This window comes from Gavia stellata, chromosome 8, assembly GCF_030936135.1.
Source record: "Gavia stellata isolate bGavSte3 chromosome 8, bGavSte3.hap2, whole genome shotgun sequence".
Taxonomy (NCBI): Eukaryota; Metazoa; Chordata; class Aves; order Gaviiformes; family Gaviidae; genus Gavia; species Gavia stellata.
In genome coordinates, this window is record NC_082601.1 from 23,930,721 (window position 1) to 23,956,902 (window position 26,182).

The following is a 26,182-nucleotide window of genomic DNA, read 5'->3' on the forward strand; positions in this document are numbered from 1 at the left end:
ATAGTTACTGGCTGTATTTTGCTGGGAGAGTTTTTTTTTTGGAGAAGCCCAGTCCCATGGTTCAGCTCCAGTTCCCATTAGCAGCCCGAGTGTATGGAGGGATGATCTCTCTGTGCTAATTAGTCCGTGGTGCTCCTGTCCTGTGACTTGTTTCTTCTTCAAGAAGCCAAATTGAGGCACAAAGCAGAGGTGGTGCCACCAGTATTCAAACACAGTGTCCGTCCCATTGACCAACTTCAGTTACACTGACATATTCTGGGGCTTAAGATGTTCCCGTCCTCCCCTTTCATCAAGTTCAAAAACTGTTGAGACCAAACCAGCGCAGAGGACTGAAAATACAGCTCCAACGGAGGGCTCTAGATGTTGACACTGAGATCAGGGGTCTCTGCCCAGATGTTTTAAACATTTGATAGACAATTAGTGGCTGTGACTGGTGATTTGGTAGTAAAATTTAATTTAAATATGAGTTAGTGGTAGTTACACTAATTTATTCATTTTATTCAATCCAGTGAAACTCTTTGCAAGCATGTACGGAGAGTGTAAGAGGAAAAGAATGCAGGAGTCTATCTGTGCAGTCAGGGATGGAAGAAGTTTCATAGCATTTAGCTTCATCACTTTCCAAATTTGCCCCCCTTGTGAGTATGGAGTCTTTCTGAAAACACAATGAAGTGTAAAGTCTGCAGCGGCAGCATTGTTATCTGGGAACAGCAACCTTAAATTGGACATTTGTGCTCAATGAAGGTTGCAAAATTGGAAATTACTTACACCACTGGCTATTTTATTCCGCCTATATGTGGAAATGGTTAATGGTTTGTTACCCAGGAAACACTTTCAGTGATTTCTACTCCAGTCTGTTAAAGCTCAGAGCTAGCACTATTGATGTGTTGCTGTTACTTTTAAAGGATGGCAAAGACGTGGTGCCTTGTTTGGTGTAGAAGATACCATGGAAAAGGAAAGAATTTAAGGAATGAAGAAAGCTTTGGGAGACGGCAGAGTATCTGAGCTTGGTGCAGACTCTGGTATTTTTTGTATTTGTTTAAATCAAAATGTAATTTACTCAATGGAAGCCTCTTACTTTGATGAACAGGATTTGCTTTCAAAAAATGTTGAAGATATTCTCCCTCCTTTGACTTGATTTCTTTTGAGCAAGTGTTTATTCCAAAATAGAACTGTAATGACTCACTGATAATTTTTCTTCTCTGAAGTATGTTGTGAAAATTTTATGTTGTCCTTAGACAGTTCCAGGCTATAAGTTGAGGAAAAGAATTTCACCGTGGAGTGAGGGAATACTTCCAGGAGTTTGGAGGTTTTCTGGATTTCTTTTGATATGTCTTTGTCATCTTAACTGCAGTTTTCCTTTTGGAAGCAACCAGGGTAGTTACATGAGCAATATTGGAGGGAGTTCAGATAGCTGTGAGCAGAAACGACTCCCAGTTCTCACTGTTGTTTTCATTAGCTGAGAAGGAGCCGCAGCCACCTACTAAACTTCTCAAGAATTACCAATGAAAGCAGGGAGGGTTTTAAAATCTGCACCTTACTGCTTAATATTCTGTAATATCTGTTAAAATGGAAAGCTATTTCTGGTGTATTTTGCTTTGGATTTTAATAACTCTTTTGGGCTACTTTTGATTAAGTTACAGCCTTTCTTCCTGGTCTTCACCCGACTGTTCTTGCTGAATACTAGTCAACAGCAGTCGACAAACTGAGGCCTGGTGCCTGCCTGCCTGTGGGCAGTGAGTTCCCACCTCCTTTCACTTCTTGGAAATGTGTGGGTTTATAAAGTGTGTTTTCTACGTACAGTTATCCGAAGGTCTGGTCCAGATCTAGATCAAGTCAGTAAGATGTCTTGATGCCTTTTCTGAGGCTCGAGTAGTGCTCAGCATAACTGATGAAATGGAGTTTTTCTTGCCTAAGCTGTTTCGTTCAGGTGTAATGTAATACCGCAGAGAGGTAGGGTGGGTGTAGCTGTGCCCTAGGGTTATGTGGAGGGATGGGGTGCTATGCTGGTCGCTGTCTTGAGAGGGGGGTCCTGTTGCACATTGTGGCTGCACCTTGCACATGCAGGTGCAGCCAGGGTCACCGGTGTCTGTGCAACGCAGGCACCATCCACCTGAGCCAAAATTGCGTCTCAGTGAGGTCAATTACTTAAACTGGCGTTGCATGCCAATCCTGGAACTCTAATCCTATAGGATTATCTCAAGTTTGGCCATGAATCCGGGGTTGTAAGGGAGTAAATCTGTCCCTAGAAGCCAGCAGATGCTCATAATTGGCAGTGGGACTTCAGTTATTATCACGTATCTCCAAAAAGTAATTAAGAGAAAGCAATAATTAATCTAATTCTAACCAATAGCGCCACAGGACTGATTTATTTGGTTTGAAATTAGAATTTTAGTTTGAAATTGGAAGGTGCATGTTTTAATTATGGGGTATAACTGAAGCTAAAGAGCATTGTAGTTTTGTGCCAGGGTATGAGAGAAGTCTGATTTTTTTCCAACATTGTCACTTGATAGACACTTCTTTTAATCTACAGAATTGTAATGTAATGAACTATTAATAGAAGTTAATTTAACACCTGTGCAGTCTGACTGGCTCAGGGAAAACCTAATCAGTTTATAGTATATATTTAAGCAAGATGAATAGGGAAAATCAGGATTCAAGTAGTACGAAGCATCTGATTCTGTAATTTACATGAGGAATAGTAATATTTTTTTTTGTCTGACTTTTAGCTCATATGGTAAACATTAGATACTAAGTCATCATAACTCAAATCATAAAAAGCTAAGGCTCCAAGAGGAACTGATGCTCAGACATGATTATGTTCAGTATACGGTATGGCTGAGCTTCTGTTCTCTGCATAGTAATACGGCAAACTTGCCATGGGCTAGAAAATCAGTAAAATATCCACATGTTGGAGTCTCTGGGGTTTTAGTATCTGACTCTGCAGTCTTGACATTGGGGCATTATTTTAGTATCTAAATATGGATTCTGGAGCCTGACTTTGGACATTCAGACCTGAATTGAAAGTAGTGACTCTAGCCCTCATACACCTTATACCTTCAGGTAGAGGTCCCAATGAATAAAATGAAGCATGCTGTGATCATGGGTGGAGAGAAATGAAGAACTTATTTTTGTCAATCTTTGTTTGCAAAGGAAGTTCTTTGGTTTTAATCTCAGTGTTTCATCTGCCAGTATAAGGAGATAACCATAGCTAGGAGAGCACCTCCTCACCCCACCTTACCTCTTTTCTTTTGCAGAAAGAGGTTTTGCTTGCCACTGAGAAAGCTAAAATGGAACATGCATAGCTGCAGAAAAACCTAACCTGTTTTTGGCATAATGAGCTCAAAGTTAATTAAAACTCTTCTGTTAAAACACAGACAAGTAAGTAGCCATACAGTAATGACTGGAATGTGTCCTCAGTCTGGAAGGACTCTGTTGAGCACATAGCACAGCTCAGTGTACAAGTTGCTTCATTTGGACTGCTGCAGTCATGCTGAAATTCACACTGGTGCATGGTCTATGTCATACTTCCTTAGTTTCGTGTACGCTTTCATTTTTAAATGAAGTAATTTGGCTTCTATAATAGAATTCTGATTTTTCAAACGTACCTCTTGAACAGCAGTCAAGGTGATCCCAAGTCACAATGTGCTTGCCAAGGGATTTCTATGTTTTGCTTGATTTATTCAGCCAAAGATTAGATGCATGTGACTTTTTTGCTTACATTCCTAATAATGTTGATAATCCTCATCACGTTTATAATCCTCATCATCTTTAGTAACCTGTCTTGCAGAACCTGGAAGCATAGGTTTAGTCTTCTTTGCTGTGGTCTTTGGGGCAGATAGGTAGTGAAGAAGTACAAAGGAGTTATGCTGCTTTTTAATGGGTCTTTGGCTGCTCTTTAGAAATACATACTAGGATTTACCATAGTATCTACCTGAACTGATATAATCCTTTGCAAGTGCCTGCTCATAGTGTGTGCTACTGTTGAACTGTGTTGTGAATAAGGACTTGCAGTGATGTACCTATCAGGATTCAAGATTTTTGTGTTTGATGAGCCTTGAAGACTAGTGACAGGATTCCTGACAGAAGTTCTTTGAAGTCTGGAGGGTTTTAAATAAGTCTGCTTTGAAATACTTTGTTTACAGTAGAAAATAACTTATGCAAAATTAGGGGAAAATAACTTATGCAAGATTTGGACGGGGGGTATGGGGGCTGGGAAAAATCTAAGGTCGCCTGTTTCCTTTGAGATCATGTTGGATTGACTTTTTTTTTTTTCTTTAAAGAAGGCTGAACAATTGGATTTCTCACCTGTTGATCTCAACAGGTGTCTGTCTGAGATGCCATTGAATGTTTGGGGCATCTTTCCACTTTATCTTCTGTTGGCTACACTGTTTTTTCCCTGACACCTCAGCAGGTCTTTCCTCTGGCTGAATTGTCATCAAGGTCATGCTCACATCATGGTATGTTGTAAAAGGTATCATTTAGCTTGGGAAAGCATATAGTCTAGCTATCCCATAGAAAAGAACAGGATCGTAATTTTCTTGATCTAGCGCTACTGCTGTCAGTAGTATGCAGATGAGTGAATTAAACCAAATTAAGTATTTCAATTCCAGAAGCGTTTAGCTGTGTTCACAATGTTGAAACAAAAGGTTTCTGATCAAATTTCTGCAAGTGAAATTCAGTACATCATTTTTACCCCCCAAGCTTTGAATGAAAAAGTAGAAATAATAACAATTTCTGTAAGTTAGGACATCAGGGCCTCTATTTTCTTAAATCTATGGCTGTTAATGTTAAAAAAAAAATAAAAATCATCTGTCTTTCCCTGGGGGATAACAGAACTGAGGAGAAAATGTATCTATTCCCACATTAGGAATAGCTCAGAAACAGATGCTTTGCAAAAGAACTACTCCAAGAGATTACAGTTAAATGCACTGTTGCCAAAATTAGAAAATGAAGTTATTAATGGCCTTTCTAAAAGTGTGGTTGTTTAGATTACAAACTCTTGTGATGACTGCTATGTTTCTGAAAAAATCTTTGAAAAAGATGCCAGGCATATGTACGGGGAAAAGAAGGAAACACTTTAAACCAAAACCCACCTACACTGTGTGTCCTGATTTTATATGTGTATCGGTCAAAAGCAAATATTTTACCTGAAGGTTTTACCATTCAGGAGATTACCTTCCTGAGGGCAAATTATGGATCATGGGAGTATTTTTTCTATAAAAGTGGTGAAAACTTGGCTGTTTAACAACACAGATGTAATTTTCTGTTTTTAAAAAAGTGTGTTTTTTCATAATACATAGTTTTATTTTGTGTCATTACTTTAGTGACATTGAATAAACATTTTCTTAATAACAAAAATTACATATTGATCTTAACTGATCCAGTGTTAACTGTTAGATATGAATAAAAGTGAGTTTTTTTAGTAAGGAAAACATTCTGAGGGACAGCAGTGTGCTTTGTCCCACTGTCGCTATGAAGCATGCAGAAAAGCTTTTCTCTCGAGCAAAACTCCGAAGCTGAAGCCTTTAAGAGGCTCTGTGTTCCTCTTTGAGCCTTGTGGATCCAACTATAGTCACAGCTTTGCCCTCCGTGACACTGTAATATCAGGGATCTCTTGGTTCAGCATCCATCCATCCGTCCATTCATCCATCCATTGTACCTGCTGTGTTGCACCTATCCACGCGCTGTTCTCTCATCCTTGTGTTTTCAGCTCAGCATGATGTTTCTTGTTTTTTCCACAAACTATTGCATACTGGTTGTTACTAGTTTCAGTTGGCCGCTTGAGAGGCAGCTGTGCTTTGTGTGTGTGTATGACACTTCAAAGAAACATAGACAATGTAAGAATTTTTTTGGCTGAACCCCCTTATTTTGCAAGTAAATAGTCTGCTGGTGATTTTGTGATAATACTCATGGGGGCCAGTTGATACAGGAAAAAAATTTGCTTTATTCAGTTTTTAAAGTAAGAACCTTCACATTTGGTTACCAGAACAGTCTCTAAGAAGGGCTCATTAGAGTGGCCTTTTTATAGGAGAAATAAGTCCTTTGTGGGAATGGCCTGTTCTTGATGAGAGATTTGTTGGAGAAAAACATTTTCAGCTTCAAAATGGAGTATCTGCCCAAAGGAGTGGAGAGGGGGAGTGCATGTTTGCGCTGGAATAGTTTGGTGAACACTTGCTTGGGCCAGGAGGGATCTTGCTTTGCTTCATGGGTCGGAGATATTAAGGTGCCCATAAATTCAGTGGCACAGGACTGGCATAAAACTAGAAGACAACCTGAAAGCACTTGTACTCACTGTTTTGGGGGTTTGTGGTCATTTTAGTAATAATACTTTTCCCACCCTTACCAACAATTTCTAGTAAGGCAAAAAATACCCCACTTGACTCCCTGATAGAAGGATGTTTTTTGCAAAACTGCTAGAAACCTACTTTTTTAAAAAAAAAAAATCAACCACTCTCAGTGAACATTGCAACAATAGCAGCAGTAATAACAATACATTTACCGGTTTGCAGGTCTAATAATTACAGAACTGTTACTGCTTTACAGCGACCCCCCCCCCCCTTATTTTTTTTAAGGAACGGTGTTGTGATGTAGCTTTTCATGCATCTTCAAATCTTTGCACGTCAAACTTCTAGCAACATGGTGAAGGCGCTTCCTGATTCTGTTGCCTTCCTCTTTTCTAATATTCCTTCTACAGATCCCTTGAAATTATTTCTTTTTCCCTGTAGATTGCTGGTTGGAGCTCCTCGGGAAAAGGCCTTTCCATCCCAACAAGCCAACAGAACAGGAGGGTTATATAGCTGTGACATCGCATCTCCAAATACACGCTGCACACGTGTCATATTTGATGAGGAGAGTAAGTTCTTCAGTGCTTTTGTTTTGGATTGAAACAGTTGTCTGATTTTTCTTATTTGATGTGGTCCTTTCCCAAGCCAGTGTATCAGACAGTTGCTTCTATGGATTTATACGTAACTTTTTTTGCAATAGAATAAGTTGTAGCTTAATTGCTAAGATAGCATGAGATGCTTAAATCTTGGTAGATTTGGATGTTCTTACTCTTTCGTAAATTGATGTGACATAAAGTAATATGCTGGAAGTGTTTAATAAAATGGATGTTGTCAGTGATAAAATGTACAGACACTGCCACCTGCAGACTGTCTCATGTACTGTATGAAGTGCCTGTCCTGACAGGGACTTAAAAGAAGAAAAAAAGTTAGTTAACTGTTAATATTTGAAGCTGTATTATGATACTCTGCAGCTGACCCGAAGACGGAGAGTAAAGAAGACCAATGGATGGGTGTAACTGTCCAAAGTCAGGGGCCAGGAGGAAATGTGGTGGTAAGTCTAAAGGACTAACTCACAAAAACATTTTGGGTCTACGGTAAATGTTCTGAATGGTATGCCTTTCTGTGCAGCTTTCTGCAAGGTAACTTGCTTATGTTTACTCCTATGATTTCTTGTAAGTTAGGACTTAAACATCTCCTTAGAAAAGCAAGACACTTGAGATTGTAAAAGCTTTAAATTAGTTTTCTAACTGTGAGTTAGCCTTTCTTTATAACCTTTGTAACAATCTGGGGTGGACAGTTAATTTTCAGGGTGTCCACTTATTTTTTTGTGATATACACATTGTTTCTTTTAAATACCACTGGCTACAGAAATAGGGAAAAATAGTGTGAAAAGGTTGTAAAAATAGCAGGCTATCATCAGCCTGTTTTCCAAGATGATCAGCCTCACTTCACCTTTCATTCAGGGACTTTGTCTGAGTTGCTCCTATGAATTAATGTGGCCATTGCACTGCAGTAAGACTACTAGCTATTCTTTATTTTATACAATACAGAGATACTTTTTGTTTTATACAATACAGAGAGAAAAAGCTTTCAGGAGTTACCAGAGAATGTTACTTTTTTAGCTCTTTCTCAGTTAAATAAAAAAAATGGTGCTGCAGGATACCAGCTACATCATAAAATGGATGTGCAGTGAAGCTTCCCCCCCTAATTATATTCTGGCATGTTAATGTCACTGCTTCCAAAACTGGAGGCAGGTGACTTCAGGGTGTGAATCTGGAGTAGTTTAAGGATATAGAGGTAGTAATAACTTGCTTCAGTCTGCCTCAGAACCCGAAGCGGGGGAAGAGCAGACGGAAGGAGTCCTGCTCATTGAATAATTAATCATCAACTAATGCTGTCTCATCTTTTCTGAGAAGGAACTTTTCTTTCTAAGTGATAAGTGGGAAATGCACTTACTAGATGAGGTGTGGGCAGCCTGAAGGTCACTGTGCAGTAGGGCAGTACTGCAGTGCTCTAAGTGTGGAACAGCTGGGTGTTTGCTTAATATTTAAGCCTTGATAGGGACCACAGAAAAGGTATGTCAGCTGAGAAACCTGGCTTGCTTGTGCTCTTCACACACCTACTACATCTGGTTCTGCAAAAAACACTGCTGGCAAAGGGGTTTGATTGTTCCACCACTTTTTACAATGGTTTGTTGGTTACACCACTTAACCCAGTGGCTCTTCATCCTTTGTGTTCAATATCTGAATAGAATTCTGTTCCCACGTGAAGAGTCTAAAAGGTTAAGGAACAGGCTGTGCTCAGTGCTGCTGCTCTGTCCCAGTGACAGTTACCCTGTAAGTGGAACATCCAACATGGGAAGCAGGAACAACTTCCCTTCCCTCCCCTTCACTGGAAAAGCTTTCAGCCTCTGCTTTATGGCCCTTTTCTGGGAGGGCTGAATTCTGAATAGTCTCAGGTAGATGGTAGTTGAACCAGTTTCTCATGTCCTGCACAAGCATGTAAGTCATTTAACTCTTACAGATGTGGGGAAACAGAGCCACTTCCTTCTTTACGAGAGATAGGGTGGTTCTCTCCTCACTTCGTGTAAGAGAGGGATTAGGTATCAGGGAAGGCTTTAGAGCTAAAAACCCACAGAGAACAGGGATTTAACCATATGGCCTTGACCATGATGCTGGGTGCTCTGACTTGTATCCACAGATGCCCAACTTTTCCCATACATTGCCCAAAGGGAACAGTGGACTCTCTCTGCATAGCAACATGGATGTGTCTACAAGGTGACCTACAGCATTGCTAGCGTGAAGTATTGCTAAAGGAGACCAGCCTTTGATGACTTGCATAAAAACATACAGAAGGCATCACTTATTATTTGTTCTATCTTGCAGACATGCGCACATCGCTATGAGAAAAGGCAGTATGTAAACACAGTGCAGGAAACCCGGGATATCATTGGAAGGTGCTACGTGCTGAGCCAGGATCTCACTATTAAGGATGATATGGATAATGGAGTATGGAGTTTTTGTGATGGTCGTTTAAGAGGCCATGAGAAGTTTGGTTCCTGTCAGCAAGGTGTTGCTGCTACTTTTACTAGAGACTATCATTATATTGTGTTTGGTGCCCCAGGCACTTACAATTGGAAAGGTACGACCTGGCTTCCTTCCTGCCTACCCTTCCCATTTCCTCTGAGATTGCTCACAAGGGTTGCATCCTAAGTTTTAATTACTTTTTTTTTGGAGGGGGGAGGGGATAATAGGGATCTAATTATTTTACCCTGTTTTCACAAAATGCTATGCTCTTGTATCAAAGTATTCACTGAAATTCCTTTAAATATCTTTGAGGGAGTACTTATGAATGGGTAATGGAACTTTGCACATATGTACAGCAATTTTTTCCCTTATTAATCTTAATCTTATGGTGGAATTGAGTGCAAATTACTGAATTATTTTAAAGTTATTTGACCAAGCTATTTTCCTGCATTTGAGCAAATGTTAAATAGCTGCACTGAGATCTTTGTTTATCCACTTTATTCTTTGTGAAGTCTGTGGAAAGTAGTACTTCCCAAATTAAATACTGGAGGATTGCAGGAAGATAACTGAACAGAGCAGTACTGCATGTATTCATATCTAAATCCATATCCATGTAAAATTCCATGGATAATCTGTCTGACTAAAAGCCAAGTACTCTATATCATCTAGGAGATATTCCAAAACTTAAGGGAAAAACCCCATAGATTTTCTCTGTTAGTTTATATTGAGAAGCATCTAAATGGCCAGCTCTGTCTCTTTTTCTCAAAGTGATTTTTTCCTGTTGCACTTCATTACACCAACAGCTGTAAATAGTTCCCTCTTTAGAACATCTGATCCTTGAACCATTGAATTTTTTCCCCTCGTACACCTGTGCCTGCTATACGAACCATGCAAAATCTTGGAGTTAAGCTCTGGCACAAGGTGTACTGTAGTGAAAACTTAATCGTCCATGTATCTGTCAACAAAATCCGACCAAGCTGAAACAGCATATTGAGTTCAGACACTGTTTTACTTTAATTGCAGAGAAGTGCTATGACAGTGTATCAGTCATAAGAGTACTCTTTTGTATCATGGAAAAATGTGTTTGTGCTTGCCAAAATGTTAAATATGCCTGTTGATAAAAGGGAAGCAGACATTTTATTGAACAATAGCTCTTTTCCCCTGAAATAATGTTTTCTAAATATATCAGTGGTGTTTGTCATAGCTGAACAGTAATTTTTTTTTTTTTTTTTTTTTTTTTGTATTCCTGTGTACTTACCTCCCTTTTAAGAGAGGCTTTTATGAGGTTAAGAACTGTGGGGTGAGGGTGGTTCCTGACCAAGTTGCTCCCGTGTTTTTGTTGAGAATTTTCTTAGTGTCCCATGTTCTCCAGATCATTGCATGGCCTCTCTGTAGAGCAGCGTGAGATTCTGGCACACAGACTGAAATTAGAAATTCATTGCCTTTCAAAAACGCTTTCACCCAGTGCACTATTCTGTGTTTGTCCCATTTGAACAGCAGTCACTATCTCATTCATTGTAATTACTATTAGTTGGGAACCATTTATCTGTTATTTTTGTCCCTTACCATTCATTTGCTTTTATTTTATCATTTCATTTCTTCAGGGGTGGTTCGTGCAGAGCAAAAGAATCAGACATTTTATGATCTGGGTATCTTTGATGATGGGCCTTACGAAGTTGGTGATGAGAGCCGCCAAGATAAGAATCTAGTTCCTGTTCCAGCTAACAGTTACTTAGGTAGGATAAAGTACATATGGTAAATCTCTTTGGGCTTCTTAAACATTTGTGATACCAGCCTGATGCAATGATACGAAATGGGAGCAGAAAATCCTTCCATTTGTGGACCCTGTAACATGTTAACCATTTTGAATAATTCACATCTCCCTCCACGTAAGATGATACTCTGCTGAGGTACTTAGAAGAGCTGCTAATGTAATGAGAGATTTAAGAGCCATGATTATAATCGCTTTAATGGTTAAGTATGGTGTATGGATCTGTAGTCCTTAGTCATAAGGTCTCTGCCATGTGGTATCAGAAGGTTTATCAAAATTTGAGTTTCTGGATGTAACTGTTAAGACTGCAGTTTCTCCTTCCTGGTAGGCAAGTGCAATTTTTTTTATTCTTCAAGTTTTAAAACTCCAGTGGCTCTTCAAGTTTTAAAACTCCAGTGGCCTTTTTACAGGCCTTTAAAATACCATAATATTGTGTGTGTGTGTTGCAGGAGGTGAGTCTCTTGCACGTTGTGCACACATGAAAGCAGAAATACATCCTTAGATCACTGGATGTTAGCTATAGACCAGTGAGATATGTTGGTGCAGAGAAGAGGCTACACTGCATTTTTGGAAAGGCTTCAAGTGTAAAGAACCTTTCTGTTATAGTGCAGATTTCTGTGGTGTATTGATCCACTGCTTTTGGCATATGCAACAAATAAAATTTTGGTAACTTGAAACTGGAATTTCTGTGGGAGTGGTGGAAAGCTGAACAGATGGGAAAGGCATTGCTAATATAAAAAGTAAAAGCAAGTCAAGAAAAGAACCAACTTAGAGCTACGTATCTGTTAGAAGAAATAGAATATAGACTTCCGATAAATACCAGCAGTAATTACTGGGTGTAAAAAAACCAAAAAACAAACAAAATCGTAAGAGCTTACATTAAAAGACAAGCTGATAGCCTCTTCTGGTGAAGTAAGAATTGGTAAGGTGAGGAGTGCTGTGGAGGTGTCTTTTGCTGTGAACAGAGTAATACTGACTTTTTGCAGTTTCATAACAAATGCATTTATCTCCTAAATGTAAATGCTGCCTTTGATTTGTCACAAACAAACCCAATTCCAGGCAAGCCTGCTGTTCACTGGCATTGCTGTTCCCTCTGTTTAGACAGTAAATAAACATGGTTATGGCTGCTTTGCTTAACTACTATTTTTTTCTCTTCAATCTTTCACTCCTGTTTACAGGTCTTCTATTTTTGACAGCTGTATCTGATACTCATCCAGATCAGTTTGTATACAAAACATTGCCTCCCGGCATACAGGTGGACAAATCGATGGATATAATGATGAATAGCTACTTAGGTTTGTGACCACTTGAGGTGGCAGCATCTGGTCAGACATAATCTCCAGACCTTTGACATGATCCTCTCCTCTCCATCCCCCCTCATCTCAAATACATTGCAAGTGAAAGCATGTAAAAACAGGGATTCAGATGAAGAGGAGCTTGCAAAATAACATGGCTTCAGAGAAACACTTGTCATGCATTTCTCCAAACCCTCTCATCCCTCCCCCAGATGGGACTCCCTGAATTTTTCTGAAACTATCTCATTGTGAATTGCTGTAATTGAGAATTTTCATAGTAGTGGTGAAGTGTTTCAGAAGGGAGATTTCTGTCTGCTGGCTAGTATCTTTCTTCCTTGCGATGTGGATTAATTTTCTGCTTTCGCCTTTATTGTATATGTCGGTATATGCAGTATATTGTTTTAACTCAGTTTTTCATATATTTTAAAATGTGTTGACTTTTATAAAGAATACCTAAGACTAAATTAATTTGAACATGTCCTTTAGGGCTGCATTAAATCAAAATTGCCAATTTCACCATTACTGTGTAAGGTGATTCTCAAATACTGTGTACATCATTCATGTAAAATACTGTGCTTGTGTGGTACATTTTGCATGTTTGCAATAGAATGATACTGACTTGTACTTAGGAAGTTTTATAATAATTTTGCCAGAGGTGAAATACTCAAGCTATATTCAAGTGGTAAGGTGTAGTCATTTCTAAGCTGGTATGTTTAAAAATGATCTTGTATTTGGTGTCCGTGAAAAGTAGATTTGAGTGAGCAATGAAATAATACATTTTGTGGGGGAAACGCTTAAATGTAATGTATGGAGGAGTGTAGACTTGTAAACATGCATCCACCAGTCCAAACAGAAATGGAGAATTCCCAGTATATCATACTCTGTTTTAGACAAAACTTCTATTCAATATACCACTTTAATATAGTAGGGGAATGTATTTTTCCTATTAAGAATACAAGTTGTTTGTTTGTTTATATTTTATTTCCTTCTCTGTTAAAGGTTTCTCTTTGGACTCTGGTAAAGGAATTGTCTCCCAAGATGAGATGACTTTTGTGTCTGGTGCTCCAAGAGCCAACCACAGCGGAGCAGTTGTTTTACTGAAAAAAGAGAAAAATCAGAGAGCGCTTTCACTCGAGCACATGTTTGAAGGAGAAGGGCTGGCCTCTTCTTTTGGCTATGATGTTGCTGTTGTGGATCTCAACAATGACGGGTATGGCCTTGGTTAACCCCTGCTGCCTGGATAATGAAGAAGGGCAATCTGGTTTATTTCTGCTTTGGTTTTTCACATTAGAAATACAAGGAATGCCAAATCCCATCTTCCATGTTTTGCTGAAGGAAATGGCGGGCATCTTGGAGAACCAGTCAGGACACAGTCTACGTTTCTAATTATAGGAAAGAGTTCTATTTAAATTTCACCAATTAGTGTACACAAGGAAAGAAGAAACAGATCTCGTACCCAAAGCAGGCCCTAGAAGATCCTTATATGTCACAGAGGGAATATAATCTGCCTGTAGCATCAGTAGAGCTGTTGTTGCTCAACCAGTTTAATGTACTTTTTAGTCTTTGTTTACCAGCTCTTTGGCTAGCTGACCTTGAGACCACAGTCTGATGAAGTTATTTTTCACAGTTCTTCTGTAAAAGCATTGCTTTTTTTTCTTTGATTCTAAGATGGCAAGATATTGTTGTTGGAGCCCCGCAATATTTTGACAGAAGTGGAGATATTGGTGGTGCTGTGTACATCTACATTAACCAGCAAGGCAAATGGGAAGGAGTAAAACCTATTCGCTTAAATGGAACCACTGACTCCATGTTTGGTCTTGCAGTTGAAAATGTTGGAGACATTAATCAGGACGGATATCCAGGTGAGTGGAAAACAATTACAATAAAAATGTATGTGACTTTTTTGCTAATGCCAGACTTGGAACATCTTACCCTTACCATGATTGTAAGGTGCAGAAAGAGTAAGAATGATTTTAGATGTTACAACTTATTTTCAACAGATATTGCAGTAGGGGCTCCGTATGATGGTTTTGGCAAAGTATACATTTATCATGGATCCAAGAATGGAATAAATACAAAACCAGCACAGGTAATGAAGTAACCTTTACTATATATAATTAGTCTTGCACAAAATTAAAGGAATGACAGGGCTATCCATCTTCTCCTTTGCCATTACTATTAGTGGGGTGGTGGGCATGCAGAAAAGCCACAGAACCCTTCAAAGATTGCACTGCTGTCCAGAAAGATTAGGAATTCTTGATTTTAATACACATTTTTCTTACGGGGGAAGTCCTTTGGCACCAATAATATGTAGAGAAGGAAAAAGGCAGGTAGATGTGTAAGTTTTTGGTTTTTTGAAAGAAATTTGGGGATTTGAAAAATCATTAGTTTCTTCATTTTCTCTTTTACTACTACTACTTCCTTTTTTAATAAAAAATGTTTATGCCTTTTTCTTTTTTTCTTGAGGACCACTGTGTTCAGTTTGCAAGGTCAGAATGGAACTTGATTACACTTTCTAGAATAATGTTAGAATACTTTCTAGAATACTTCTTCAGTGTCAAATGCCTATACTACATAAATACTAAATAAAGATAACCTAGGCAACATTTCTATGCAAAACAGTAATTTCTGGTACTCACTGCTATTGCAAAGTAACTTCTTGGAAGAAAAGCAAATCATCTTGGCACTTCAGTGTCATTTACCTGAACACAGAGGTCCTATTTCCTTGTATCTCTTTTCTCCCTTTTTTTTTTTTTCCTGGCCGTAAGACAATGATGTTCACTTATTATTTCACTTTTTATAGCTTTTAAATGTCTGAATTCCCTCAATCTGTTTGCTCTTTAGATTCTTGATGGTGAAAAAACAGGCACCAATTTCTTTGGTTACTCCATTGCTGGGAACATGGACCTGGATAAAAATTCCTACCCTGATATTGCTGTTGGTTCCCTTTCAGATTCTGTATCTGTGTTCAGGTATTATATACAGAATTGTAACTAATTGCACCAAGGTTTCGGTTTTAGTTTTTTAAAAACAAACTGCTTAGAAGTAAGAAAAAGCTGTTTGGCCTGGAGTGTATTTTTCCTTCTAGAAGTTGGAAATTCTGTGGGGAAAAAATTCCACAAATTGGTTTGTTACTTTACCCCCCTCTTCTCATTGAGAAGCTGCCTCACAATCAATACAGGGTAAGAGGGTGAATGTGGGCAGCTACTGTGGAGTGCTGATGTGTATAGTGTATCTGTACCCTAGCTTTGCTCTGTGGTAACTTACTTTGGATGACCGTGTCCTTGGACGGAATTAAGGGTGGTAAGTAATTCTTTTGACTTAAGAAAGGAGAAGTTAACTGACACGTTTGCTAGAGCTTTTGTTTGCTGCTGTTACATAAATTTAATCCTGCTTTACTGAAGATAAAACCAAACGTTTCTTTTGTAGCTGAGGATCCAAAAGCAGTGAGGCATATGGCCTTGCTGAGGTTGCAGTGGGGTCCATGAAACAATCGTGAGGAAGCCCTACAGATAGGATCCTTTTGGATTTCTGTAGCACATGCCTTAATTAGGGATGAGGTCACAGTCTTTTGGAGACCTCTGCTTTTTTCCAGTTTAATGTACTGTTAAGTCGAATCACTAGTCACAAGCAGGAAGAGGACTGTCTCCTCATCAGAGCTGTGAATGCTGCATCGAGTTCAGATCTTTGGTGGTTGCTGTTAGGTCCCAAAGGAGGAGGAGCAGAAACTCCAAAACTGATTATCTCAATTTTTGGGATGAAAACAACTGTACCTTTCAGGCAGAATGACCTCTCCTACAATGTTTTGATGATCCCATCTCTAAGGTGTATGGTATCTGTGTACATAATTGGAATGTTGCTACATACACTGAAACAGCACCCAACAAAAGCAACTTATATTGCTTGTGGAAGAGAACAGAGTAGGTGGAAGGGAAGTTGGTTAGATTATTAAGTGTTCTGCTTACTCATAAGGAGCTTTAATCATTTGCTGATAAGGGCGGTACAAAAACTTCTACAAAGGTGAGAATGAAAGCCTTTATGGTGATGAACAGTGAACGGGGTGGCCCAGTTAAAAGAAATTTGCTAGAAGAGGAGGAGGTGGCTTACTGGCCATTTTAAACAACCCTTAGATGCTTCAAAAAGAGCAGGATCAGCTCATTCATTTGTTCATGTGAACTGTCTTTTCTTGTCCCTTCCAAAAAGGAAGAGAAAGGAAAAGTTGTCAGGCTGAATTATGGTTACAGCCTGCATGCAGAGGAGTCGGGAAATGAAAACACTGTTTCCCACAGCCACCCAGGCTCCTCATTAAAGCTGTTGTGAACATTAATCTGTATGAACTTCAGTACTACAGTTGTTCACAGGGGCTGAGTTACTATTGGGGTGGGAACCATCACTTGCTTTAAGTAGTTTTCTTTTCTTTCTAACCATTATCAAGGCCAAACTGTTGTGTTTCTTGGGGTGTCTTTGTTGCATATCAGTGCAGGCATGGAGGGCATCTTGGATTCACATGAATTACTTCATTAATCTTAACAGAAACTTTTCCTTTTGTTTTTTTACCTCTTCTCTCCATTCCTCATTTTTCCCCCAAATGAAGATCTCGGCCTGTGATAAGCATTAGAAGAAGCATTACAGTACAGCCTGACAAAATTGATCTAAAGAAAAAGAACCCTGAGGACCCTAGTGAAATATGGTACGTTTTAAAAAAAATATTATGTTGGAAGCCTTGGTGTATTGAGTTTTCTGTAGTCAAAATTCATTCAGTCAGTGGTGATAAAATGAAGGGATATGACAGTCATGCAGGTTAAGCAAATGTATCTACGTGTGATCACTCTGACTTCCAGAATTTGCTATGACTACTGTGCTAGAGACAAGGTGTGGAATGTGTTCTGTTCATGTCCTTTTTTGAAAATGAATGTCACTTTGCCACTTAAGACTTTTAATACTTAGAAGCATCTTAACTTGAACAGCTTTCTCACAAGTAGAGATATAAGAGCAAATGCCAGAAAATATTTTTTCTAATTGCATATTACCCATTTTTTCTTACTTTGTAATTCAGTTTAGTAAGCAGCAAATTACTGTTCTAGCATGAAAACCAGTCATAAGACTGATAATATCAGTCAATGGACTATATTAAAACTTTTCAGTCTGTTGGACCATGCCTTGTTGAAGTTAATATTAATTTCTTGGTGCTTTTTACAGGATGGATGTGAAAGCATGTTTTCAGTATACTGCAAACCCCAGTGATTTAAGTCCAAGAATAAGTAAGTTTTGAAGATAAATATTTCTAATCTGTTTGTCATGTGGTTTGTTTTTTCTTTAGAGCATATCATGGAAGAATAGTACTCAAATTATAGTGACTCATCTCAGACTGTGACTGTCAAATTTGAAGTGTGACTCAATACTAAGGTCAATCAGCTATCGCACTATCTGTATTTAGGGTAACGTGTATTTAGTCATGCTAGTGTGTTAGGAAGTTCTCTGGATGACAGACTGAACTGAAGCTTTCTAGGTAATGTAACTGTCAGTGAGCAAATGGCTGCCATACAGACCAAAACCATTTTGCCTTTCTAGGTTACTGCTGCTTTAGAAAATAGTTTTAAAAGCCTATTTTATATATTATTAGCAAGCATTATTTCTTACTGGAGACTTACCCTATAAAACAGTGTTGTGTATTCATGAAAATGGTTTTGTGGAAATCAGTAAGTGAAATAAAAAAAATCTTTGTATTAGTAGGAACCTGGAAGACCATGCCGTAAATATAGTTAAACATGTAAAGCATTAATTTCTCATGTCTCCAGTTTTTTCTCTTGTTACAATGCTGCTGTTAACTACACCTCAGAAAACTGTGTAGGATTTTGAGAGGAAATGAGAATAATTTTAAGCCCAAACATCCTTCTCCTCCTGTGTTGTCTTGAGTTTCTCAGTTACTTGTAAAATCCATAGGATGTGCCTGAATAAGGTCCTGGTCCTTCAACAGGTCAAATGCTTCCAGCTCTGAGAGGCGGCTCACGTGTGCCCGTCTGCATGCTCCCGAGGCCTGGCACACGGGGTGCTGTTCCCATCTTTGCAACACTGAATTAGCTCAGTGAATACAGAGATGATTAAAAGATGCACAGAATTCAGATCTATCAAAACACCCCTCAGCATACAACTAGAAAGCCCTAGCCACACCTTTGCTTTCAGTGCTAAAATTAACAGTGTACCTTGACCTCAAAATCCTGCTGGCTACTTCGGTGCTATTTGGGACAAAACAGAAATCAAGGACAGCGAGTCAGAGTATTTACAAGGTTTTGTATCGCAGCCCTCTGCTGGCTCCACAGCAGCAATAACAGCTCCTCCAGCCAGCTCTTCATGCCGGTAAAGTAATGGGGTACTTTTGGAAGAAAAGGATTTGGTTTAGAAGTTTCCTTTAGATACACACACAGGGCACCTGGCCCTCAACTGGAGGGGGACAAAACTTGACAGAGAAACTTTTGGAAATAACTGAAAGCAGTTTGTGAAGCCCAGCACTGGCTGAAACAGTCTTCTAGAAAATAATATTGTAAGATCATACCTGGAGAAATTAAAGTTCCTTTTAATAAGGCAAGGGTTCTTTTTTTTATAGTGACCTACTTTATTTCTTCATATAGAGATCAACTATACATTTGAAGCAGAAAACGAGAGGAGGCAGTTAGGCCTGCCGTCTAGGGTACGGTTTAAAGACCACCTGTCTGATCAGTTTACTGCAAGTACAACCCTAAGGGGGCAAAACTCAAAAGAGTGTGTGACAACCAAGCTTGTACTGCAGGTAAGGCAGAGTTATTTTATTTCAGTTTCATTTATATCCATTTAAAACAAAAGCATGCTCTTTTTTTCAGCCTCATGGTACCTTTGTATATAACTTAAAAGTCACATGCAATATAAAGCTTCAAAACTAGAAAACAACCATAGTTAAGCAGTACCTTACTATTCCCTGCACACATGCTGCTTCCTCCGGTTGCCTTTCTTACAAAGTATGAATAAAAGTTGTGGTCACTGCAGTGTGCTCTGGAGGTCGATAGAGCTGAACTAATTTAGAACAGTAGAGAGGGAATAAATGCCAAAAATGGAGAGCTGTTTCCAACAGAAGTAATTGTTATAGAATTTAACGGTGTGACTGGCTAGGAAAAGAATTTTAACCCACGGGTTTCAGAGGGTATGACTGGGAAGGACAATAAAGCTTGGTATGTGCTCTCTGACTTGGCTGCTACATTGGTGCTTAAAGGTGGCGTTGCTCCAGGAGCTGAACAAATTCTTTATCTGCGGCTCAGCAGTAATGAGCCAGCCTCCAAGGTTGCTTTTGACCACAGCAAATTGAAGAGCCTGAACTTACGCAATAGGGAGAAAAGTGTGTTATTTCACTGTTGTAGTGTGAATTTCCCTTGCCTGAGTTACCATCTGTTGTTCCTAGGAATTCTTAAAGGTGAGAGAAATCATCAGATCGGGAAGCCAGAAAAAAAACCCCAAAAAACAGACAGTAAGGCTAGGCTCGTGTTCTTGCACATTTTTAGAAAATGCTGAGTTTCTATGTAATGAATAATTTTAATACTGCAAAATGTAGCAGAAAAGATTTTGCTTTACTGCTTGTTCTAAAATGTGTATCAAAAGCTAGTCTTTGTGTTGTTTTTTCTTCTCTGCACTGTACACTAACTATGCCATTTAAAATATTTTAACAGGAAAAAATCAAAGATAAGCTACGCCCCATTCCAATATCAGTCAGCGTTAAAATTGCTGGCCTGGAGTCTAGCTCACCGTCCACAAGAAAAGAGAGAGCACTTCCGGATCTTATACCAATCCTAAATTCAAATGAATCTGAAACAAAGACCACAAAAGTAAGCCTTTGATATCACATTTTCCCATAAATCTGCACTTTGATAAATCACAGAATTTTAAAGACTAAAGAAAGCTAAATTATGACCAAAGGAAATAACTGGGGTGGCACTGGACTTGTAACTACCACCTTATGTTTTGTATTTTGTTACGAGCTTGTTACAAAATGTTACAAACTAGATCCTGTGTTTCTTTTGCAACAAAAGTGAAGCTGGTACAGCTGCTAGGTTTTTTTCTCTCCCCAGCAAATATGGGAGGAAATGTACTTTTGATTAAAAATGGAAATCCATTGTTTCCTGCTGTGAGCACATCACAAAATAATGTACAGTCTAATTCTTCTGTGGTTAGGATGCTGTAACAGCAGTAGAGTTCTGCAGCACTGACGCAAAAGAGAGGGAATATCTCAGGTAAAAGATCTCATTTCCTCAACACTCATTGAAGAATCAGACTTAAGGATGTTTTCCCTCATTAGAAGTGTACCTCTCACTTAGAATTATCTAAGTCTGCCTTTTAGTCACATTTGAAGTTCTAAATCATCAGCATCAAGGACTATGTCTCACAAAGAAGAACTCTCCTGAGAGGCAAGAAAGAAGAGTCAGGTTAGAATCTTACCCTATCCAGGAAAGTGCCTCTGAGTTCCCTGTAGATGCTTTAGGCAGTGTTCTAAGCTAGTATCTTGTGGCATGCAGTAAAAGTGCTTTGGTTTTATTTAGGTGGAGTTCTTAAAAGAAGGATGTGGAGAAGACAATAAATGTCACAGCAATCTGAAACTTCAGTACCGGTTTTGCACTAGAGAAGGAAACGAAGACAGGTTTACTTATTTACCAATGTAAGCCTTGATTAACGCATTGCTAAAATTCAAATTATTAACAAGTGCTTAAAAGAACTTTTAGGAGAGGGTTTTGGGAGATAGAGCAGCTTTGTTCTGTTAGTCTGGCAAACACAGCTCTGCGTAGTAGTACGGATCTGACGTGGAAGGTGGGGGAGTGGGGATAAGCTTTAGAAGAGCAGCCGTGGTACAGAGTCAAATCGATACCAAGTGGCCACAGGTGTGGGCTAAAAGTTAGAAAAAAAGTTTCTAACCCCTGGGGAAATGAGATTCTAAACCAGCCTTGCAGTAGTTTATTGGGTGTGATAGTTAGCTCTTTTTGAGATGAAATTTGATTACACGTATGACAACATGATATACTATAGTCTAGTAGCCTAAGTCTAGTAGCCTAGACAAGCAGTTACAGAGAAGTGAACAGAGAAATCATTTCACCGTAACACACACCTAACACCCTGCTGCATCCCTTCTCCCTGGAGGGCCAGTGAAATTAGAAAGGAGGTGTAAAACAAACAAAAGGATGTATGTTTACTTACTGTCAACAATCGGTCACCTTTAGCAGTGAGTGCCACAACCTCACTCGGAAGCCAAAACCATGTATACTTTACAAGAAAAAAGTAGGTCAGTAGATTTATTCAGAGAAAATTCATCATTACTAAACATGAGCCAGTTGCGAGCGCTGGTTCAGAACTATAAACTCTTGATTACTCGAGGGGTGTATCAGTCTGTTCTATCCTGTTAACTGCTGGCCACTTTCAGAGACGAAATAACTGGTCTGGGAAAAAAACCTATGACCATTCCTGTGTTTATGGTCTTAGAGTAATTCTTCCCTAATAGAGGGAATTATATTTGGGTAAACCATAGTAAGAAGCGAGCTTTCATACACATTTGTTTTCCTAATGCACACAACCCTGCATACTCTGTTTCTGTAGTGAAAATGGCACGCCAGTGCTTGTTCTGAAAGATCAGAAAGATATTGCCCTGGAAATAACAGTGACAAACAATCCATCTGATGCAAAAAATCCACAGAAAGATGGCGAAGATGCATACGAAGCTAAACTAATTGCAACTTTTCCAGACAGTCTGACATATTCTGCATTCAGGGAGATGAGGGGTTACCCTGTAAGTATATTTAAGAGAAAAGATATTAAAATTTTAAAATATTTTCAGCATATTTTTACTTTTAAATGTATTCTGTTCAATCAGGAAAAACAGTTAACATGTGGTGCTAACCAAAATGGTTCTCAAGCAGAGTGTGAACTTGGAAATCCTTTCAAAAGAAATTCCAACGTAAGTTGCACCTATTTTACTCAAGTTGTAAAATCTGATTCCTTACTGCAGTCATCCAAAGTTTCTGTGTGTCGTAACTGGAAATTTGTATCTGTCTTTTTAACCCTAGAACTTGATGGTCTATTTCTATAATACTGCATATATTAATATATTTTGTAAAATGTTTACATATTTCATGGATGTTCTTTCTTGTCTAGGTAACCTTTTATCTGATCTTGAGTACCACTAAAGTTAATGTTGATACAACAGACTTGGACATTAATCTGAAGTTGGAAACGTAAGTTTTTTTTGTGTGCATGCACTATGTTTTTATATACAGTTGCAAACATTTTGACTTAATTTGTTCAGTTCACAAAAGCAATTTAATAGTAAAGTGAAAACCACTAAATTTGTAAAAACCAACATTTTCATTGTAGAACAAGCACTCAAGTTAATTCGACTCCAATTACAGCTAGTGCTAAAGTGGTTCTTGAATTGCTTCTATCACTCACTGGGTAAGTGTTGATAGCATAACAAATGGGGGGGGGTTGGGGATGACAGTTTTGCTGCAGACTTCATTAAAATCTGATTATTCTCCTTCCCCACCCCCACCTGAACAGAGTTGCTAAGCCTTCTCAGGTATATTTTGGAGGTAACATCATTGGTGAGAGTGCTATGAAATCTGAAGATCATATTGGAAACCTCATAGAGTATGAATTCAGAGTGAGTAATTTAGATTAATGCCAACAGCTGCTTTTAATCAAATGAACAGCTTCTTTCTTTATGTGTATGAATACTTGGAAAAGTTGCTGGATTTAAAATTGGCTTTTCTTGTCCCAAAATCCTGACTTCCTGCTCAGAACATGCAGTCTGACTGCAGACTAGAGCTTCTTTAGGCCTTGACGTTTTATGATCATATTTTGAGGAAGTGCCCCAAGTCTGGCTGTACACTTGTTTTGTGGAGCAGTTCATGCACATTCAGTTGTACGGCATACAACCCCATGCAGGTACGAAACAAAATTTAAACCCAGAACCCTAACTGTGGCACACCCAGGTGTTACCTGATGCACACAGGCAGCCAGTTATGTGTACTTACTGCATGCAGCATTGAGCAGGCACAAGAAGACACTGCGTGAGGCACTTTGAACGTGTGGGTCTATTTCAGTCTTTTGGTCTTCTGCCTAATTAATAAATCAAGGAGAAGTCCGAGAGAGATGATTTTGGTTCTGTAAAAACTCTGTTTATCAGCAAGAGAGTTGCGTTTTCTACATCATTAATGCAAGCCCCGCTGTCTCTGTACATAGCAGTTTGTGAGGATTGAAGTTCATCTCTGTCAATCCTTTATTTCCTTCTGTACCTGCATGCATGAAGTAGAAGCAGTTAGAATACCTGTTTTAGAACTTACCATCATGAACAGTAACACTAAGAAAGCAAAAAATAGGTTGGGAAACAACTTCCAGACTTAGGAGAGCAAGAGCTGGTTATCTTTCTGTGTCAGAGTTCCTCATAAACTTGAAATTTGCCTCACTTACATAACTGATTTGTTAACTCGAAATTGGAGGAGTTGTTGTTTCACATGAAGATAGATTTCTAAAAATCAACAGCTTAAAGGTTCATGTTAGGGAATTTTAATTCTTGTATGTTTAAACTCTGTATTTACTTGCTATCCAAGTGTGCTAGTTTCAGTATATGCTTTGTCTTTATACTTCGTTTTGACTGTCTTTCATCTGCTTTTAAATTTCCTGTTAGCTGCATGCTTAAAACTCGCCCAAGTCAGTAACACTTCCGAGAAGAAAATACCTTTTAAAAAGTATTTCACAGTTTAAAGAATGTTTCCTTTAACAGGTAACTAACTTGGGCAGACCACTGAAAACATTCGGTACTGCTTCTCTGGACATCCAGTGGCCAAAAGAAATTAGTAATGGCAAATGGCTGCTTTATTTGATGAAAATAGATTCTAAAGGCTTGGAAAAAGTCTCCTGTCAACCCGAGAATGAAATCAACAGTTTGCATGTTGCGGTATGTTACCCTGTCTTCTGTTCATGAATTAATACAACATGAAAGTACCGCAGCATGTGATAGTAGGGCATGAAAAGCTTGCCTCCAGAAGGCTATTTTTTGTCTTAAGCAGCTCACAAGCACAATACATGAACAGTGTATCAAGGGTTAAGCTTATTAGCAGACTTCATAACAGCTAATGAGAATATCCTAAAGGATAGATGCTATGTGGTGACTGTTTTTGCAATGGGCACTGTTGTCATATGTTGTCACATGCTCTTACAGGATGAAATTGCTTATTGCTTTAACAAATTTCATCAGCATTATTGAAATCTGATTGAGTTCTTACACAGAAAACAATAAACAACAGTAAACATCTCCCCAGCCTGGGGGAACTCCACGTACTTTTTTAAAGAGAAAGGGCTTGCACTTTAATTTACTTATTTACAACAAATACAATAAGAAGAATTTCTCAAGCAAGTTTCATAGCCCTTCATTGTGCCTATCTAGCAAGATTTTTTCCCTAAAGCCCAAGCCTTCATTTTCTTTTTTTTTTTTTCTTCATATAATTGTAAGATCATTTGGGAGGAGTTTTAATTTTCACCATTAAAACTGCATGCACATAAACCTAGTCTTGTCAGATCACTACATTAGTTAATAAAACTTCCAGTAATTACGATACAGTTAAAAAATAAAAAAAGCGCCTACTGACCTTAGCACAATCTTATTCTTTTAGCATAGTAACATTAATAGAACAAAAATGGAAATAGCATTGAAAGCTTTACAAATCTAAAACCCCCTTGACCTATTGAAGAAAGTAGTCAAGTTGACCTTTCTTTAGGTAATCTTAAATTCTAGTAAATTGTCCTGACTCTACTATTAGCATTAAATGTAGAGAAGTAGGGCTCTATAATGATGTCACTTATGTGCTGATCTTGGAACAAGTAAACACTCACTGAATGCTTATTTCTCTGCTTGTATGGGGTCAGAATTAAGAGATGCTTATGATAAACTACTAAAACTTTTTTTTTTTTTTTAAGGAATCCCATAACTCAAGAAGAAAACGTGAGGTTGCAGAGAAGCAGATTACAGACAGCAAGACATTTTCTTTATTCTCAGAAAGAAAATACAAGACCTTGGTAAGCATACTGCACCAACTATAGTCTTATCAGATACCTCCTCCTGCACTTGTAAGAGGGCTTTTCTGAGTTTGGCAGGGTGAAAGAAGGTATCTCTTTGCTTTGTTTTTATCTTAAATCCAAGTATAGAGGCTTTTAAAATTTAACCATTTAGATTATCTACTGATGAGAGAGAAATAGGGAAGAATTTCTGCATAGTTATCTACATTAAAATAAACAGGTAATAGCAATAGGAAAATACAATGAAGGTGCTGTCAGTACAAACAGATTTTGGTTCTTGCATATAAATATGATGCATATAATCAGGTTTTTAATCGGGGGGGGATATGTGTTAAACAATTTGTGAGGATGTGTTTTTATTGACACGCAGAAATTTGTAATTGCAGGACTGCAATGTGAATGCACGCTGTGTGGACATAAAATGTCCCCTGAAGGGTTTAGACAGCAAGGCATCTATTGTGCTGCGTTCCAGACTGTGGAACAGTACTTTCTTAGAAGTAAGTCCTCTTACCTGACATTTTTGGAAGGTCAGAGTTCTTTCCTGTTCTGTGTCTAATGTCTGTATTTTATTTTGGAACAGGAATACTCCAAAATGAACTACCTGGACATTCTCGTTAGGGCTTCTATCAGTGTTCCTGCTGCAGCTAAGAATGTTAAACTCACAAATGAAGTTGCTCAGGTAGGTTCAACAGTTAATGCTAACCATATGTTATGGTTGTGATGTTT

General features: G+C 38.5%; 1 protein-coding gene across 4 annotated transcripts in view; it reads left to right on the forward strand.

Annotated features, from left to right (window-relative positions):
- Positions 1–26,182, forward strand: part of ITGA6 (integrin subunit alpha 6) — a 46,198-nt gene that overhangs the window by 14,273 nt on the left and 5,743 nt on the right. For 2 of the 4 annotated variants that reach the window (XM_059820723.1, XM_059820724.1), the window contains exons 2-23: positions 6,726–6,853; positions 7,256–7,335; positions 9,170–9,425; positions 10,915–11,046; positions 13,376–13,586; positions 14,045–14,238; positions 14,377–14,465; positions 15,221–15,348; positions 16,971–17,066; positions 17,576–17,637; positions 19,006–19,163; positions 20,071–20,226; positions 20,938–21,053; positions 21,983–22,172; positions 22,257–22,340; positions 22,538–22,617; positions 22,757–22,834; positions 22,940–23,042; positions 24,165–24,338; positions 25,358–25,456; positions 25,843–25,953; positions 26,037–26,135. In XM_059820723.1, coding sequence (XP_059676706.1) covers positions 6,726–6,853; positions 7,256–7,335; positions 9,170–9,425; positions 10,915–11,046; positions 13,376–13,586; positions 14,045–14,238; positions 14,377–14,465; positions 15,221–15,348; positions 16,971–17,066; positions 17,576–17,637; positions 19,006–19,163; positions 20,071–20,226; positions 20,938–21,053; positions 21,983–22,172; positions 22,257–22,340; positions 22,538–22,617; positions 22,757–22,834; positions 22,940–23,042; positions 24,165–24,338; positions 25,358–25,456; positions 25,843–25,953; positions 26,037–26,135 — 2,824 coding nt within the window. Of the gene's footprint in view, positions 1–6,725; positions 6,854–7,255; positions 7,336–9,169; positions 9,426–10,914; positions 11,047–12,259; positions 12,377–13,375; positions 13,587–14,044; positions 14,239–14,376; positions 14,466–15,220; positions 15,349–16,970; positions 17,067–17,575; positions 17,638–19,005; positions 19,164–20,070; positions 20,227–20,937; positions 21,054–21,982; positions 22,173–22,256; positions 22,341–22,537; positions 22,618–22,756; positions 22,835–22,939; positions 23,043–24,164; positions 24,339–25,357; positions 25,457–25,842; positions 25,954–26,036; positions 26,136–26,182 lie in introns of all 4 variants that reach the window. The other 2 variants (XM_059820722.1, XM_059820725.1) reach the window with 2 other exon arrangements.